Source organism: Toxorhynchites rutilus, chromosome 3 (assembly GCF_029784135.1).
Source record: "Toxorhynchites rutilus septentrionalis strain SRP chromosome 3, ASM2978413v1, whole genome shotgun sequence".
In the NCBI taxonomy this organism is placed as follows: Eukaryota; Metazoa; Arthropoda; class Insecta; order Diptera; family Culicidae; genus Toxorhynchites; species Toxorhynchites rutilus.
This window is the reverse complement of record NC_073746.1, coordinates 113,803,833-113,821,383: the sequence shown is the minus strand read 5'-3', so window position 1 is coordinate 113,821,383 and position 17,551 is coordinate 113,803,833. Positions and strand designations below refer to the sequence as shown.

The following is a 17,551-nucleotide window of genomic DNA, read 5'->3' as shown; positions in this document are numbered from 1 at the left end:
CATATTTTTGTTTGCAAATGTTAGTAGATCATTCCGATACTCCGAGAACTAAATTCGTTGAATATCTTTTAGTGTTTAGTTTTGTCTGGCAGTACCAACAGAAAATACTACTTATTTTATTCTATCCATCATTCGGTTATTGTAAATGTGTATGTTAAGTGTTGTGGCATTTGGTAGAAAGCATTCACTATGCTCGAAAATACATTCAGTCGCGATTCTTATAGCTCGCAAAAATAGTACGGTCATCCGAAACAAGGCGTATACTTACGCGGTTGATTGAGTTGCGTCGAAGACTGCCATCGCCCCGTGATGTGCGATCATCGTCATCAATGCACAGATCCGAGTCTGAGTCGGCACGTCTCGTTGGGCCCTCCTGGAATAATTCAACCGCATGAGTATATACTGATACTTGAAATCACATCCGTGAATAATCCATACCTGGGTGAGCTGCTCGGTGGTTGTCAGAAGCCTTGCGATGGGACTCATACACACTGGTAATGTTTCCAGTAGTGTAGGCCGTGAATGGGTCAGCAAAGGCTTCATGTATCTGCAAGAGGTATGGTTTTGATTTAAAATTGCTCCCGAAATAGAGTACAAAATACCTTGTGTCAAAATTGCCCCACACACGGGCTAACACAGCTTTCTCGTTTCCTCTTCTAGTTCCGCCTGGAGTGGTTGCTCCTTCGCTATCTTGAGTCTCGAGGTCCTACAATTGGAATGGTGGAGAATGTACGTTTCAGTAGGTAAGATCCATTGCGTTGGAACGTTGGAACGAATAAACACATGGAACATCGAACAACGAAATCAGAAGTGTTAGAAAACTTGAAATCGACAAAAAATGCATTCAACATAAAAAAATCAGATACCAACCATCAAAGTTCACACAGTATTAACAGCTCTAATAAATGTTTCTATAAGAAAATATTCCTTTGGTAGCGTGTAATCCCTACTTCAAAACGTGTAATTAATCTTGTCTCTTCAGCGAGGATAACAACATATTATCTTCTGGAAGATGCTAATTGTTTAGCAATGAATGTTTTTTAATGATTTTTCCGCGTTTTTTGAAGAGCAGCAGTCCATAGTTGATGTTACTACACGAAACAATTTTTGGTCGTCTGCATACATCATCTTAGACGATTTAAAAACAGCGCAAATATCATGAATGAAGAGTACAAAGAGAAGTGAACCTAAGTGACTGCCCTGCGGTACGCCAGAGATGACAGAAAAGAACGACGAATCTGGCGAACCAATCCACACGTATGCATTACGATCAGTCAGATACGAATTAGTCTAATTTGTGAACCAGAGTGGAAACCCGTATCTTTTAATTTTTTCCCACAGCAAGGGCGTGAGGAACGCGGTCGAAAACTATCAAAAAGTCAACGTAAATAACGTCCACTGGTTACCGTTTCATAATTTTGTCAATCAGTTGGGACGCGTAGCTCATGAGGTTTGTTGTAGGAGATTCTTTTTTGACAAACTCATGTTATTTGTTTGCGATGATGTAGCGGATAGATGGATAGCTGAGGTCAAGCAGCATTCGTTCAAAAACTTTCGAAAAGCAGCTTAGAATAGAATATTCTCTCTAACTTTGCACATCGTGGACCTGCTTTATGAATTGGGATTATTGATGCCGTTTTCCATAAATTGCCCTTCTCTCAGCGAATGGTGGAGAAGCAAAGTAGACGACAAAGCCAGCGAGGAACCGCATGCCTTTATGAAAGGAAGTTGTAGCTTATCCGGTCCGGCTCCTTTTCAGGCTTCGAGACAGCTCGACTTCCTGTTTATGTCTTCTTCGGTGAATGAGATAAGCGGCATGTGCAGGTCATACGACTGCAGACTACTCAAGTACCGTTCATACAAAGGTGGTGAGTTATTACTTAACACACTTCGAAAGAAGGACGAGAATAAGTTTGTTGAGTCAACTGATGATGACGATACACTTTGTCCAACTTCTATAAGACCAGGTCATGAACTTGCTGCTTCGTGCCATTGTAAATAAACAATGCTTCAACATATATTCTAGTGTGTTGGTATTGGTGACTACCATATACTGCATGATTTTCATATGTGTGTGTGCAAGCGCTGAGCGTAAACGAATGTTTTTGTCTTTTTCAAGCGTAAAGTTTCTATAAAACCAGTTACATTTTTCCGTTGTTTTAGTTGTTTTGATTAATAAATCTGGAAAATGCCGAAGGGAAAAGTGCTCAAGGAGAGAAAAGAAAGACAAATCGATGCATTTCACCAAGAAAATTTTGGTATCAGAGAAATTTCTCGTCGGATTGGACGATCCCATCAAGTAGTGCTCAATTATTTGACGAATCCTTAAAGATACGGTAAGGAGGAGAGAGCTTCACGCAAATCGAAGCTCTCTGATCGGGATGAGCGGGAAATTGCTAGAACAGCTTCGAATACCTCAGAATCGCTTATGCAAATAAAGCAATATTTCAATTTAAATGTTACTCGGGTGACAATTCGTCAAGTTTTGGTAAAAAATCCTCACATAAAGAGGGTTCAAAAGATTAAAGCTCCTCATCTTACACCATCTCACATCGGAAGACGTCTGAGTTTTGCCAAAGCTCACATGAACCGACAGTGGGACATGGTATGTTGTGACAAAGAATGTTTCCAAAAGAATACATTTAGCTATATACCGTAACGAAAAGTTCTTCAATGTATAGGTTATCTTCACTGACGAAAAAAAGTTTCATGATGGTTTCAACGGGTATTGGCGTGATTTACGGAAGAAGGAACACTATTTTTCAACCAGGAATTTTGGTGGAGGCTCGTGCATGGTTTGGGCGGGATTCTGTGCAACCGGAAAACTCAACACAGCTTTCATATCATTCAAGGATTACATACATGTTCTGGAATCCTCTCTTCTACCGTTTTTGCGTGGATATCGTCACAAAAAATCACATTCCAGCAAAACAATGCTACTACTTATATCAGCAAGGAAACTAAGCAATGGATTAAGGACCAAAAACAAAAACTTTTTTTGGACCGGTCGGCTCACTCTTCAGATTTGAATCCTGTTGAAAATCTTAGGGGGATCGTTGTACGCAGAATCTACACTGAGGGGAAACGGTACACCACGATTGAAGAGCTCAAGGTCGCAATTTCGGAAACATGGAAAAATATCGAGAAATTCGTTCAGCAGCATTTGGTAAAGAGTATTACAAACGATTTTTCCAGGTTATTAGCCGAAATGGCAAGGTTGCCAATTATTGACATGTAAATCAGCCGATTGTTTTTAATTTTTCGTTGATAATACTTATGAATTTTGAAGTGGTCTTATAGAAACTGGACAGCTGAAATTATCATATTTAAGCACAATAAATAAACAAACAACTCTTTTGAACGAAATTGAAGTTAAATATACTTTATTTTAAGCATTCAACAATCTATGAATGTATCTTGTTGAAATTCTAACTGTTCGTGCTCCAACGAAATAGAATCAGGGTGGTTTTATAGAAGTTGGACAAAGTGCATACTATCTTTGTAGGAAACATTCTGTGAAATCCCATTGGTCGGTGTCCGTAGCTTGAAGTGTGTCCAAAGCTGATGTGGTTCTGTCCTGACGACACTATGCGACTTATGTAAGACCTAAAGCAGGCTTGGTTCAAGGAGTTGAATTGGCTCTCTGATTCCCATACAATTGCCTTTTGGTCATCGTGCTTTCGTGCCTTCCTAAGTCGATTCCGAAGATTCCCTAAATATCTATCCCACCATGGTTGTTTACCCGTCGGTTGAACAAAAATCGTTTGCGCAATGACATGTTCATATAAATGATTCCATCTAACTCTCGATGAAATCGGCTAACAGCCTCATCTATTATGCCCACTGTGAGAATTCCGGTTCATTCAATCGACGAAATTTTAGCGTTTAAATCAAAGAATTTAGCGTTTAAATCAAAGAATTTGCCTGAAGCCGTAATATTGCTCCTCATCTCTATCCACACGTGTCATATTGAAAACGGCTGGCTTGACAATAAAAGGCTTATGGTGGCGATCCATATTTATTAAAGGCATGGAGGGGTCGAAGATTTCACAGCTCATTATGTCATTGATAAAAACAAGTCTAATAATCTCCCGTTCGCATTTGATAGTTTGTTTACTTGCAGTTACCCGGCTGCAAGAGTCGATTCCGATCTCCTGCTCAGATGCATTGTTAGGAATGGAACTTCCAACATCCTCATCGAAAGCCCCAGTGTAGGAGTGGCAAACTATAATCATTCAACACCACTCTATCCTGTCTCTATCTCTCATCTAGGATAATTAGGATAGTTAGTAATCATGTCATATTTATATATTCAAATTAAATATTCACACTGAAACATTAACAGTGTACCTCCACTGAGTCACAATTAAATGTTATCTAAAAGATAATGTAGAAGACGCTTGAGAGCTTAGAGATCCCATCCCACCTCTCTAGAGCATGACGAAAGCTCAATCGCCAAAGTTCGCTCTTAGAGGGGTCAGGTTGTTCGGCCAATGAGTGTCTGTTCGCGTAGCGATTACTTTCGTGGCCTTGAAAATGGGGAGGGGAATGAGAAGGTCGTATTCAAGGACGGTTAGTTGGAGCAAGATGCACACAAGTTGATGCTTTGGGGTGGCCACTCAATTTCAATTTCAATGACACCTACGAATTAGAAACTTATTGTAATTCATGTGAAATTGACGTTAATTTCGTAAAGGAGTGAGAGTTTTTCCATCTGGTTCTATAGTTATGAAACACTAGAATTTTTGTTTTTTGAATGTTTCGCGCCTGAACACAACAATAAAGTTCAAATGGCCAGTCTTTCAAATGAAGATAGTCGTTATATCCTACACCATATGTTTCAATTCAACCGACTTCTTACATATCTCTGGAAACTCAGAAAAATTGAGTGGTACTATAGTTGTGAAACGCAGTGTATTATGTGAAACCACTTTTTCATCAATATGACAGTTTAAGCTCAAAATATTTTTAAGTTTTAAAGCTAGTGGGGGGTTTCTCAAACAAACGAGAAATCAGTGGTTTATTTATCGATTTGAAGTGATTCAATTCAATTTGATGCACTTTTAATGTTTATAATGTTCATACCAAGTAAGAATGGGGTTGTTCATAAGTTATGCCCTGTATTGTAGGAGAGAGGAAAAAACGATGCTCCCACTGTTCTTAATTGAGGCTAACTATGCCTTTCCCGTATCCAATCATGCATTGTGTGGCAATCACAACGATATGCTTATTGGACAAGGGTTGTCAAACGAATTCCCAACCCGAAAAATACTTTAGACAGTGGCGGGATTGAGTATTTATAAGTATTTCCTCTGAATGGTTTACCTAATCAATACGATATATTTCTCTTCCAGTGACGTTTGATATCGATCAAGTTTTGCAAGTATCAGTCCTGTTCGCTTGTATTTTCAACAATCTGCTCCTACTTTCACAGCTGGAACATCCTTTCCCTTCATATTTTTGTATACCGTTCCATTGACTCTTGCCCGTTCAAAGACTTCCGCTTTGTATTCTGCTGTCCGCCGAACACCACGCCTACATTTCGTGGACATGTCCGGGTTCCAGTCCGAGCCACAAGACATTCCTAAATGATGAAGTTTTTTATTTTTTATTTAATAACGGTCGATTGAGTAGCGCATGCTTCTTATGACTCGGATTGAACAATGAATGAAATTGTATATCTATCGCAGCGTTGCCCATGGTGATAATTAGAAATATGGATTACGGAGTTTCTCAAACAACCCCGATTGCAACCCCGATTTTAGGGGGTTCGTAGAACTAGCTTTTTTACAAGGACTCAAAATCTGCCAAAAAGTCAATTGTGATAAAAGTGGCGTTTATGGGGTTTCACTAACTAACGATTGAATTGTCCACACTAATTCTTCATTTTATCTGCACAAGCGCCAGGCAAATATTGTTTATTAACGAATACTTTCAAGCATAACTCCATCCCTTCCTTCGCTATAACCGGAAAGTTGTGAAATCCGGGTGATAACATGCTAGTGGTGAGATATGTCAAAGGTGATCGTATGAACAATTTCTTTAAAAATCCGCAGTAGAACTTATAACAGCTGGTGTGAAATATTAGGGCACGAAAACGCTGGTGAATTAACATTGTACATGCTTTCGGAGAAATCAGCAAACCAGTTGGATGCACGAATCGGAGAATCAGCAGTCTTATCACTGAAGGTCATTTCAGCGGTAAATTGTTTACATCGTTTACGAACTCGAACAAGTATCCAGAAAGCAAAGGGATTCAGCTTAGCAATCATCTTCATAGATCAATGTACACTGAGAGAAATAATTAGTAAATAAAACGAATTTTTTGGTAAATAGTACCAATCTATAGTCATTTTCGACCGTACTAATAAACACATATGTCAAGCAGAACCATGATTCGGAAGCCCAATATCGGCTACATTTTCTCGCCGAAAATGCTCGTATCAGAATTATATCCTTATTATACCTCCGTATTGTCTTATGGGAGCAATGAAAATGGTTAATACGCGCTTTTCTCACCAGTTTTCAGATATGACAATATCCAAGCTTACTGATGTTATCGAGTAAAATATACTAATCTCTGGTAGGGATGCGGGTTTGTTGACAATATGTAAAAAATTTGTACATTCTACTAATTTTGCATTACCAAATGTATTTAGTAGTTTTCGACCGAGGATTTTTCTAAGGGTAGCTACGGAACGATACAATATGGAAATCATTATATAGTACTTTGATCGAACGAATACTATAACGATTGTTCTTTGTCCTTGCTCTAAAAAAAATGTTTGCGAATTTTTCGAATAACGATACAAAGAACGAACGGCAACTTTGAAGAGACACAAAGGCGGTTCGATCAATAACGTCACTTGTTTCGACTACGAACGCTAAATCGAGTATGTGGTCATTTTAATTCAATAGACTGTTGATTTGGTGGAGACCAGAAGCAACCATAGTCTTGGTTAGCACGATTTCTTGTTTAGTCTTGTTTAGATGCAGGCAATTTTCTCCAAAAAAATTAGTTTTAACTAGGCTGTGGTGTGGTCAGCGGCAGACGTTGAAGCAACCAGATAGTGTCGTTCGGAGTTCTATTGAACCCTGCGCGAAAATCTTAGTGAAAGAGTTTGTTTCTTGGGTACCCTGTGGAGTGCTTTGCTGTTCGAAGGATCGAATCTTCCGCATCTACTCAAAACAATATGAACAACATAAAACAAGTGGTGCGTTGGTGAATAAGGGTCATTATTCAATGACTTTTACTGCCCAAATATGCATGGTTGACATAAGCACCAGCTGTATTTTCCATTTAAATTAAAATAACAAAAATCATTAAACTACTCCGGTGCACTCTTGACTGCTAATATTTATTGAATAGAGACGGTTTATTATATATAAATTCTTCACGGTCATCATCAGTGATGGAAATATATCGCTTCGAGTGATCAATGAATAGATATATACCACTAGTCAGATGTATTGACGTCACCTGCAACGAGCGATGCTCTCGTTTTTTCATGCCTACGCAGAGAGAATACTATAAACGGAGAGCTGCGAAAATCTCACAAGAGCGATATGGAAGTGTAATCATTACTGTCTGCACTCCCAAAGCTTTGCTCTTACGATTCATGGTTTATCATGAGGGCACGCTACAAATGATTAATCTAAGTTGGCGAACCTGGGGATGAAATATTGTTCGGACTGTTTACTACCCACGAACATTCATGATCTGAACATTACTTCGCTCTGATTTTGAATTGCCGAAGTGAGTGACTGATGATGAGTGTCGGTTTTGTTTCATATCCGTCTCCCGTCTCGCCTGCAAAGACACATTCGGCGAGTCAATTTTAACATTCGAGTCGTGGCAAGCCAACCTGAGCGGGGGCGAGAGACTGCGAATCGTATACTATAAACACGTAACTCCGTGGAGCGAATTACTGCTGCGATTTGCACATAAACCGAGTGGAAAGAGTCTTACGATTCTCCTATCTAGATTCCGTGAAGCGATATATTGATAAACTCAGAGTAACCAAGATAATATCATTTTGTTGGGAAGGGAGAGGATTAATCGACGATCGCAAGTTGTACAGATCGCGGTCTGTGCAGTTTGCGATTAATCATGGATTGAATCATGTTCGCTTAATTTCCATCCTTGGTCATGATTTTTCAACCAAGAATAAGAAAAAGGCGTTTTTCATCACTGACGGGTGTTGGTGGTTACGTCAACCATACATATTTGGGCAGTTTTGTTCGCTTTGCGAGAATGTAAAATCTTGGGCCAGTCTTAAAATTTTATGAAAGTGCCCTGTACGTGCCAGATTATAGACGAACTCCTTCAAATTTACATATTATGATTTGGTGATTCCTAAAGATCATAACGGAGGATTATAACACACTTAATTCGGTAAAATAACGACCACTCTTGCACAAAAATATCAACAAGTTCAGCCCAGTACAGTGTAAGTGGTTTAGGTTGCGAAATGGTTAACGGAAGTGTAGCAAAGATAGAAGTAGAAGCATAATAGCACAATTTCTTACCAGTGAACTAGTCCTTCTATTGACTTGCAGCTGACTGAGATTTAAACCGACGTCGATAGACTGAGGATTTTTTTTTATTTGTGAATGCGAATATCGGAAGCATAGAGAGTATATAAAATGTGGGCCGTGGTCAAATATCGTTTTCAGAACAGGATGGCGTGCGCATGAGAGAGATCAAATAAAGCATTGAGTTAAAATCTATGATGTATCGAAAATTTCGACAGGTAACACTGTTTTTTTACAAACACAAACACAGCGACAGTGTAGTAATGTAAATCAAGAGCATAAAAAAGCTTCAAGGGTAATAGATGTAAAGTCGTAAATTAAAACGAAGAATAGACAATAAGAAAAACATATTCGACAATCACTACTTTGGGTACAGTATTGAAGAGGGTGGTAACATTCAAAACACATTGATTAAAAGTACATTCAGTGAACAACGTTGACACATACCCCGGCTGTATTCTCCATGGAATTGTACACCTTACAGATGGGATTAGTCAAGCAAGATTTGTTTCGAAAATGTGTTTTGAAAAAAAAAATTAAGCAAAATAAAAGATTAAACAATATTTACAAAGATCTGCCGAGGATTATTTGCATTTGTATAAAAAAGTAATTTGCGCGTGTTTGAAAAATATATGTAATTTTGGGAATAACAGCCAACTTACACTTCTCACTCCCTGGTATGGTAGTACTTCGGTTTCATCATCGACTCCAACGCTAGATGGGAAGAAACGCAAACGTTTTAATCAAACAACATATACACATGACGAATTTCATGCCAACTCGTCTGGTCGTTGTCAGCACCATCTCAGATAGCAGCGAAACACATAGGTCTTTTGAACAACTTTGCATGCTTGAAATATTCAAAAAAGAATTAGACTACTTTTTTAAAAGGGTTAATTTTTTTTCTTTATTTTTTATAAAAAAATATTAGGCTGTCAAAAAAGTCCTGCGGTATTTTTTTTTGAATTTTCATTTGTTCATAAAATTAGTTACAATCATCTGTTTTAAGTCAAATATGCGCCGTTTTGTTCGATGACTTGTTCTCATCGAGATGCCAACTTCATAATACCCCTGTTATAGAAGCTCGCTTCCTTATTGGCGAAAAACTCGGATAGCCAATTTTCACAGGCCTCTTTTGTGGCTAACTTCTGACTACCTAGCTCGTTCGTCATGGAAAAAAAAACAGGTGGTAGTCACTTGGTGCAAGGTCCGGACTATACGGCGGATGCAAAAGAACCTCCCATCCGAGCTCCCAGAGCTTCTGGCGCTTCACCAAAGAAGTGTGTGGCCTGGCGTTGTCCTGATGGAAGACAATGCGGCCTCTGTTTATCAAAGATGGCCTCTTCTTCATGAGTGCTACCTTCAAGCGGTCCAGTTGTTGGCAGTACAGGTCCGAATTGAGCGTTTGGCCATAGGGAAGCAGCTCATAATAGATTATTCCTTGACAATCCCACCAAACACACAGCAGAACCTTCCTGCGTCTTCTTGCGTCAACGTGTGTGGCACCCATACATCGAGCTTCTTTGTGAATCCAAGCTTCTTCAAATGGTTAATAACGGTTTGATGACTTATCCCCAGCTCTTGGCCGATGCTACGGCTGCTACTATGCCGGTCTTTCTCGGCTAATTCAGCGATTTTGTCGCAATTTTCGACGACAGGCCTTCCGGAGCGTGGCGCATCTTCGACGACCTCTACACCAGAACGAAAACGTTGAAACCATCGTTGTGCGGTGGAAATGGAAACTGTATCGGGTCCATAAACTGCACAAATTTTATTGGCAGCTTAAGATGCATTTTTGCCTTTGTCATAGTAGTACTGTAAAATATGTCGGATTTTCTCTTTATTTTACTCCATATTTGCGACACTATAACACACGAACGACTTAACCAAACAAAACACTGTCAAGGACTATATTATAGCGCGTCAAGGACTATAAAATACCTTTCCAACAAGCTATAGTATGACTCGATACAATGAATACAACTAGAACTACGCGCTTACAACGACACCTCGCGGAAATACCGCAGGACTTTTTTGACAGCCTAATATAATACCTACAAAATTTGGGTCGAAGGATAAAATGTAGAAAATTGTTTATATTTTCATAAAAAATACCAAACATTTTTCGAAAAAAAATTTCGGAAAAAAATATTTTAAAAATAAAACATGTTTAACGAGTTTATAAGATACATGGTTCGTGGCGAATCCTATAAATATCTTGGATTCCGACAGCTCACCGGGATTCGCCACTCCGACATCAAGACGGAGCTGCGAGACAAGTTCTTGAGTCGAGTGAACTGTGTCCTGAGGACTTTCCTCAACGCGAGGAACAAGGTACGCGCGATCAACACATTCGCGGTTCCCCTGCTGACCTTCAGTTTTGGTGTAGTCAAATGGAGCAAAACTGACCTAGAGGACCTTGAGAGGAGGATGAGGAAAGCATTTAAAGAGGCCGGAATGCACCATCCTCAATCGGCACTGGAGAGAGTTTCACTGCCACGCAAAGAAGGGGGACTTGGAATAGTCGACATATCTGCACTGTGTGTTGCCCAGGTACAACAACTGCGCGAGTACTTCGCAGAACGCGCCAACCAAAACGCGCTATACCGCGCTGTCTGCGCCGCCGACAGAGGATACAGCGCTCTGCACTTGGCGCAAGCGGAGTACCAACTCAACTGCAATCTGCAGACAGTGGAGGAGAGGATTGCAGCTTGGAAGCAGAAGGCAGTGCATGGTGCCCACCCCCATCAACTGGACCGGCCACACGTCGACAAGGCCGCATCTAATCTGTGGCTAACGCGTGGTGAACTCTCTTCAGTAGTAGAAGCCGACATGATAGCCATCCAGGACAGGATAATGCCGACGAGAAACAGCAGGCGGTACGTCTGGCATCAAGACGTTGATGACATTTGCGGGATGTGCCATCAACCAGGTGAAAACATAGAGCACATTATGGGAGGCTGTCCCGTTTTGGCCAACGCAGCCTACACCGAGCGCCACAACAACGTGGCCCGTATTGCTCATCGACAACTGGCGCTCCAATGTGCTCTACTGGAAGACAACGTACCAAACTACCGGTACTTGCCTGCACCTGTCCTGGAAAATGACCGTTTCAAGCTGTACTGGGATCGCACTGTTCTGACCGACCTCTCGATCCACCACAACCGCCCAGATATAATGGTTTATGACAAGAGCGACCGCAAAGTCACCATCATCGACGTCGCTATTCCACTGAACCAGAATCTGGAGGAGATCCACGGTCGTAAAATCTGCAAATACCGACCATTGGCCGTGGAGCTCAAGGAACTGTGGGGGCTAAGGGAGGTCCCAAGAATTGTTCCAGTCGTTCTCTCTGGAACTGGAACTGTCCCGAAGACACTTCTGGAAGCGCTAAAGGTGTTGAACATGGAGAAGGAATTGGCCGGCATCCAAAAGTCGGTCATCCTTAGCACCTGCGCGATTGTCCGACAATTTCTCGGTCAGGACTGAAACAGCACGAGCATGCAGATACGTGCATTCCGCAGAGCCTAGTCCCCCTTTGGCATTCAGAAGCCCGGGGGCAGGTGAAAATTCTGGCTAGGTTCGCCTAGTTAAGAAGTGAGATAAGTCTGCCAAAAAAAAATTCATTTCTCTCAAAAACGTTGTGTTTAGTTGTCAAAAAAAATTGAATAGACCTTACAATTTCCAACAAGTCGTCCATACATCGGAAGATGGGCACTTTTATAGGGAAAACAAGTTTTTCTAACAACTTTTTCATGTTTTCTTTGAAAAAATCACAACTAATCCTAATTTTGTTTAAATTCTAGATAGTAATATAGTATATTCGACAAAATTTTAGATCTCATTAAAATATGAACTTTCGTTGAAGACGTCAACTTTCTATCCTTTATGGTTTCTGGAATGTATGGCATTTTGGAACGGAGACCCCTGAAAAAATAATGTTTTACTCGTTACATTTTTCCCTATAAAAGTGCCCATCTTCCGATGTACGGATTTTAATTTTTAAAATATTTTTTTCCAAAAAATGTTTGGTATTTTTTTATGAAAATTCAAACAATTTTCTACATTTTATCCTTTGACTCTAATTTTATAGGTATTATAGTTTTTGAGTTATATTTGTAAAAAATCTCTTAGTTATATTGTGTTGGCCCTTTTAAAAAAGTAGTCTAATTCTTTTTTTAATATTTCAAGTATGCAAAGTTGTTCGAAAGACCCATGAAGTTTACACCCACAACGTTCCACTGCTATTTGAGATGGTGTTGTCAACCCCAAAGACGAGTCGGCATGAAATTCGTCACATGCCGAAAATCTAATAGCATTACGGTATCTTCAGCCAGTTCAACAGGAAGTTCGATGCACCACCCTGAATGATCACGGTGGCGATTACAATGAGAGAAGTAGTAGTAAGCATGGCTTGTCGCGCATCGGACACGGTGTTCCTGATCGCTAGAGCGAATGACATTGCTCCCCTGAGACCTATTGATAACATATACCGGTTAATGCACTGAAAAATCTCGCTCTCCAACTAACAAACCTGCAAAGAAAAGCATATGCTGGAAGTTCCACGAAATCTTTGGTTTTCTAGCGATGTTCAGAAGCGCCGAGAGTGGGTAAATATTTACTGCCCGACCAATCGCGGCGCAAATCTGAAATTAAGCAATGTATTTAGTGTTATTTTGAATGGGCAAAAAGTATGTCAAACTTACAAATCCGCTTGAGATGAACAGCGGATCGAAGTGGTGCTTGGGGAAGGTAAACATTGATACGCCAATGTAGGAGAAAATAAAATTCTCTGCGAGGAAGTTTAGCAACTCAAAAATTTGCTTCGTTCGTGTTCGCGAATCATCGGACAGGTTGTTGTATGTGTAATGGGCCTGACAGATCCCGCAGAACAAAACGGCAACGACACCTGAAATATACTGTGAAAATCTTTGTACAAATAAAGAAAACGAACATATACCGGTCAGCTCGGCAGCCTCCGCTATCAGGAACGTGCTGTACGACATCAATACAAACAGTGCTGATTCGAGTAAGGGGAAATCGCGAATGTGGGTGAATTTGGTCATCAGTGCCGTGATACAGCCCATCGAGGCACCGATGATTAGCGACAGGAAAAATACACTGAAGAAATCTCCCAAAGACATAAGTAAAGCGTGTCCTTCAAAGTCACCAGTACTTGAATAATGCTCCCCGTAATTTTGAATAGCACTAGTGAGAGACAACAGCAAAGCGTGATTATTGTGAAATCTACAAGAATATTGTTACCATACCCACTAAGCACAAGCGAAACTGCATCGTTCAAGACGCTCTCGCCGAAAACCAAAGCATACAAATTCACGTCGACGTGCAAATCACTGAATATCGCTAATATAGTCAAAGGATCCGTCGGTGAAATCAAAGCACCGAAGTACAGCGTGTCCAGGAACGTGAAGCTGCCACTGAGCTTCGGCATCATTTGCACAAATCCGTACATCAGTGCCCCGATTAGGAAGGCCGACAACGTTGTTCCAATTATGGCAAAGGTTAGGATGGCTCCCAGGTTGCGGAAAAAGTATTTCTGTAAATGTGGTCACATATTACAAAACCGAAAATCATATCGTATGACACTAAAACCTACCCTCTTCAGGCAATACCCGGCGTGGAATATTATCGGTGGTAGGATGATGTTGAAGAAAATTTCCGGATCGAAGGTGGCCTTCAGATCAATCTCGTTCTCTTCCAGCTTTGCAACCTCCCCCCGGAAGCTGTACGAGTAGGTTTTGTTAGCCCGGGTGGGCGAATTCGCTTCGTGCGACAGCTTACCGGGGAACGTCAGCCATAGCGTATCCGGTGGAAGGCTCTGGTTGAATTGAGTGTCCGGTTGGGGGTCCACGGAAACGTGGATGATCGGAGTGGTGGTGCCTGCATATCGGATTATGGCACCTACGATGAGACCTGGCGAAGAAATAAAGATAAACAAAGTTATTGCAATGTACTCGGCAAGAAACAATAGTCCTTTATAATTGGTATAACGAGTTTCCAACATTTCGATTCCGATATTTCGATTTCGATTCTATATTACGAAACGTCTTCGAAATATGCTTCAGGACATCAGGAGTGTGGTAATGTATCCACGTTTCATCCATTGTCACAAAACGTCGAAAAAAGTCCACTCGATTACGTTTCAACAACGCCAAACCGGTTGTTGAGTCATCAATGCACCACTGTTGTTGGTCGACAGTCAGTAAACGTGACACCCATCGCGCGGATAGCTTTTTCATGTCCAAAATGTCATGCAAAATGTATCCCACTCGTTCTTTTGGAATGCCTACGGCCACAGCTAACTCGCGTAACTTCACTTTACGATCGTTCAAAACGAATCGATGCACTTGTTTACCAATTCAGTATTCGTAGTCTCTTTTGGTCTTCCAGAGCGAGGTGCATCTGCGTTGCTTGTACGGCCCATTTTAAATACACGATAAACTGTTGTTCTCGAAGGAGCAGAAGTGGAATAACATTTCGTTAACCATTGATCGTATTGATTGTTCAGCGGTTTTTCCCATCAAAAAACAATGTTTGATCAAATTGCGATATTGATTTCCATTTTCTATACGAATGCTCAGGTAGTGAAACTTAAACGACTGTAATTTGTGAACAAATGAACGAAACGTCATGAAACTTCACACATGAGGTAGTGACCGATGAACCTCTCGAAATAAATCTTGTTCATTTTTAGTGGCGCCATCTGTTGAAAAATCCCGAGACCATTCAGCTCATGTAGTATGCTGAGTTCTTTTGGGTCGATATATCCGTTGACACGTAGGTCATCGAAATTGAATCTGGAGAACCTGTTAGCTGCTCATAAACAAATGATAAATTCCATATCGTAAGTGTGAGTGTTAGCACGCACTTTGAGCTATGCTTCATGTAAATATTCACGATATTCACGTTCCACGTTCGGTTCAGTTTTATTTTTGACAATTCACGCGTGATTCGTAACATTCAATTATGTGAACAATGCTCTGTATGCTTTGTCATTTATTTATAAAAAGACTTACACCATCGTTTTCAAATAATTGCAATTTATTATCAAAATGCGTGCTAGATAATAATTTTAATTTCATGCAAATGCAATGGATCTCCTTTTACTACAACTTATACACAGATTTACTTCAAGATTTCTGTACAATAGAAATAAAAATTTATTGCTTGGAATCCCATATTTCAAGGAACTGAGATTCATGTGATTTATTCTGACTTGCCGATGGGACATCTCAGCTAGTCGTCACCTCAACCTTATGTCCCTTTTAACCCGTTCCTCACTGTAATCTGTTCCTGATCTCACTGTTTTTTTTTTCATACTAGTTGCCCCGACAAACTTGTCGCCCCCTTTCAGAGGAGGAAGATATTTCAATCCATCATAGAAACATTTTTCGTCCCTGAAAACTTTCACATGCCAAACTTGGCTCCAGTTGCTTCATTACTTCTCGAGTTATGCAGAAGTTTGAGCTTGAGCTTGAGCTTGGGTAGACTGTACAATTCGTAGTTGCTCTCCGTGATTGACCTGAACCAACCAAATTGCACAAAGAACACACAGAATGACGCTTGGGACTAGCAAATCATTCTCGTTGTGCAATTCTCGGTGATTCGAGCTTTAAATGGTCAATAACGACGCCGGCCACGTCCTTACAGTCACCAGGGGAGGGAAAGGAATGTTAGTATGATATTCGCCGCCCGAAGGCCAGAAGGGTCGCCTCTATAGCGTGGTTCCCTAGCTTTTATCATGGAAGGGATAGTTGTTAGTGGGAGTGGTTAAGAAAAATCAGAATTCACTGCGGTAAGTGATGTGATTCTAAAAACGCGAACTCCTAACTATTCGGCGAAATGAGATTTGAAGAAAATATACATTCTTATCGGACCGGTCATGCATTTCGTTATTCATCGTGCGTAGTACTTATATATTTTTCTTGACCTGAGAGGGTCATAAAAAACTCCTTTAAAAACTCTCAATCTGTATATTTTTATTCAATCGCAGAGACCAAGGCTATTGTTGGCAACCTGAGAAGATCGCTAGGAAGACCGAGGAAATTCTTTTGAACTCGCTAAAGCTGACTATGTATTTCGATGTTCGTCACTTGTACTATCTTTCAAAATATTATTCAATCGCGACAACCGAGATTATTTTCTAAACCTAAGAAGATCTTCAAGACACTGCTTCAACATTACTCAAATCGACAATATATTTTTCAACCTGGTCACCTAAGAAATTCCTTTAAAATGATAAGGTAACCGAAAGTACTCTACAATGACTCGAATCGGCGACTAATTATATGATATTTATGCCTAGTATTCTCATGTATTCTCAAATCGCGACTCTAAAGATTATTAATATTAAACTACCTAAGAAGGTTACCGAAAAAACTCTATGATGGTTTGAATCGACGATATGTTACGAGATCTTTCGCGTGTATTCTCGAGTTATGCAGAAGTTTGGGTACCATTAGTATGGCAGCCTTCTCTTCTGAGAGAGGGGCTTTAGAGCCACCGAAATTTTGTTCCATTTGCCAATTAGTTCTCGAGTTATGCAAAAATGTGTTTCATTTATATAGCAGCCCCCCATTTGAGAAGAGGAGTGTCAAATCTCTATAGAAACTATAAAAACTATAGATAGGGGGAGGACCACCGTAGGAACGATTCGTGCCCCCTAAAACCTACACATGCCAAATTTGGCTGCATTTACCTTATTAGTTCTCGAGTTATGCAGAAATTTGTTTTTCATTTGTTCAGAAGCCCCCCTTAGAGACAAAACATTTCGTGCCCCCTAAATCCTCCACATGCCAAATTTGTTCCATTTGTTTGATAAGTTCTCGAATTATTCATCCAAATTGTGGTGAGCTCCATTTTTTCTTTTACGCTTCAAGCTTATCTATTGTTTATTGTTGAAGAAGTAGACTGAAAGCTGAAAGCCCCTCGAACCACCATAAAACATTTATTGCCCCCTAAAATGAACATTTGCGAAATTTGGTTCCATTTACTT

The 17,551-nt window shown here is 40.3% G+C and overlaps 1 protein-coding gene across 6 annotated transcripts in view; it reads right to left on the bottom strand.

The window, feature by feature from the left end:
• LOC129778530 (sodium/hydrogen exchanger 7) overlaps positions 1–17,551 on the bottom strand; it is a 47,093-nt gene that overhangs the window by 7,386 nt on the left and 22,156 nt on the right. For 3 of the 6 annotated variants that reach the window (XM_055785481.1, XM_055785483.1, XM_055785485.1), the window contains exons 2-13: positions 14,153–14,469; positions 13,806–14,092; positions 13,496–13,743; positions 13,242–13,444; positions 13,070–13,181; positions 12,858–13,011; positions 9,198–9,249; positions 8,983–9,012; positions 8,530–8,589; positions 603–706; positions 439–547; positions 269–373 (exon numbers count right to left, since the gene is read on the bottom strand). In XM_055785481.1, the coding sequence (XP_055641456.1) occupies positions 269–373; positions 439–547; positions 603–706; positions 8,530–8,589; positions 8,983–9,012; positions 9,198–9,249; positions 12,858–13,011; positions 13,070–13,181; positions 13,242–13,444; positions 13,496–13,743; positions 13,806–14,092; positions 14,153–14,469 (1,781 nt within the window). The remainder of the gene's footprint in view (positions 1–268; positions 374–438; positions 548–602; positions 707–8,529; positions 8,590–8,982; positions 9,013–9,197; positions 9,250–12,857; positions 13,012–13,069; positions 13,182–13,241; positions 13,445–13,495; positions 13,744–13,805; positions 14,093–14,152; positions 14,470–17,551) is intronic. The other 3 variants (XM_055785482.1, XM_055785484.1, XM_055785486.1) reach the window with 3 other exon arrangements.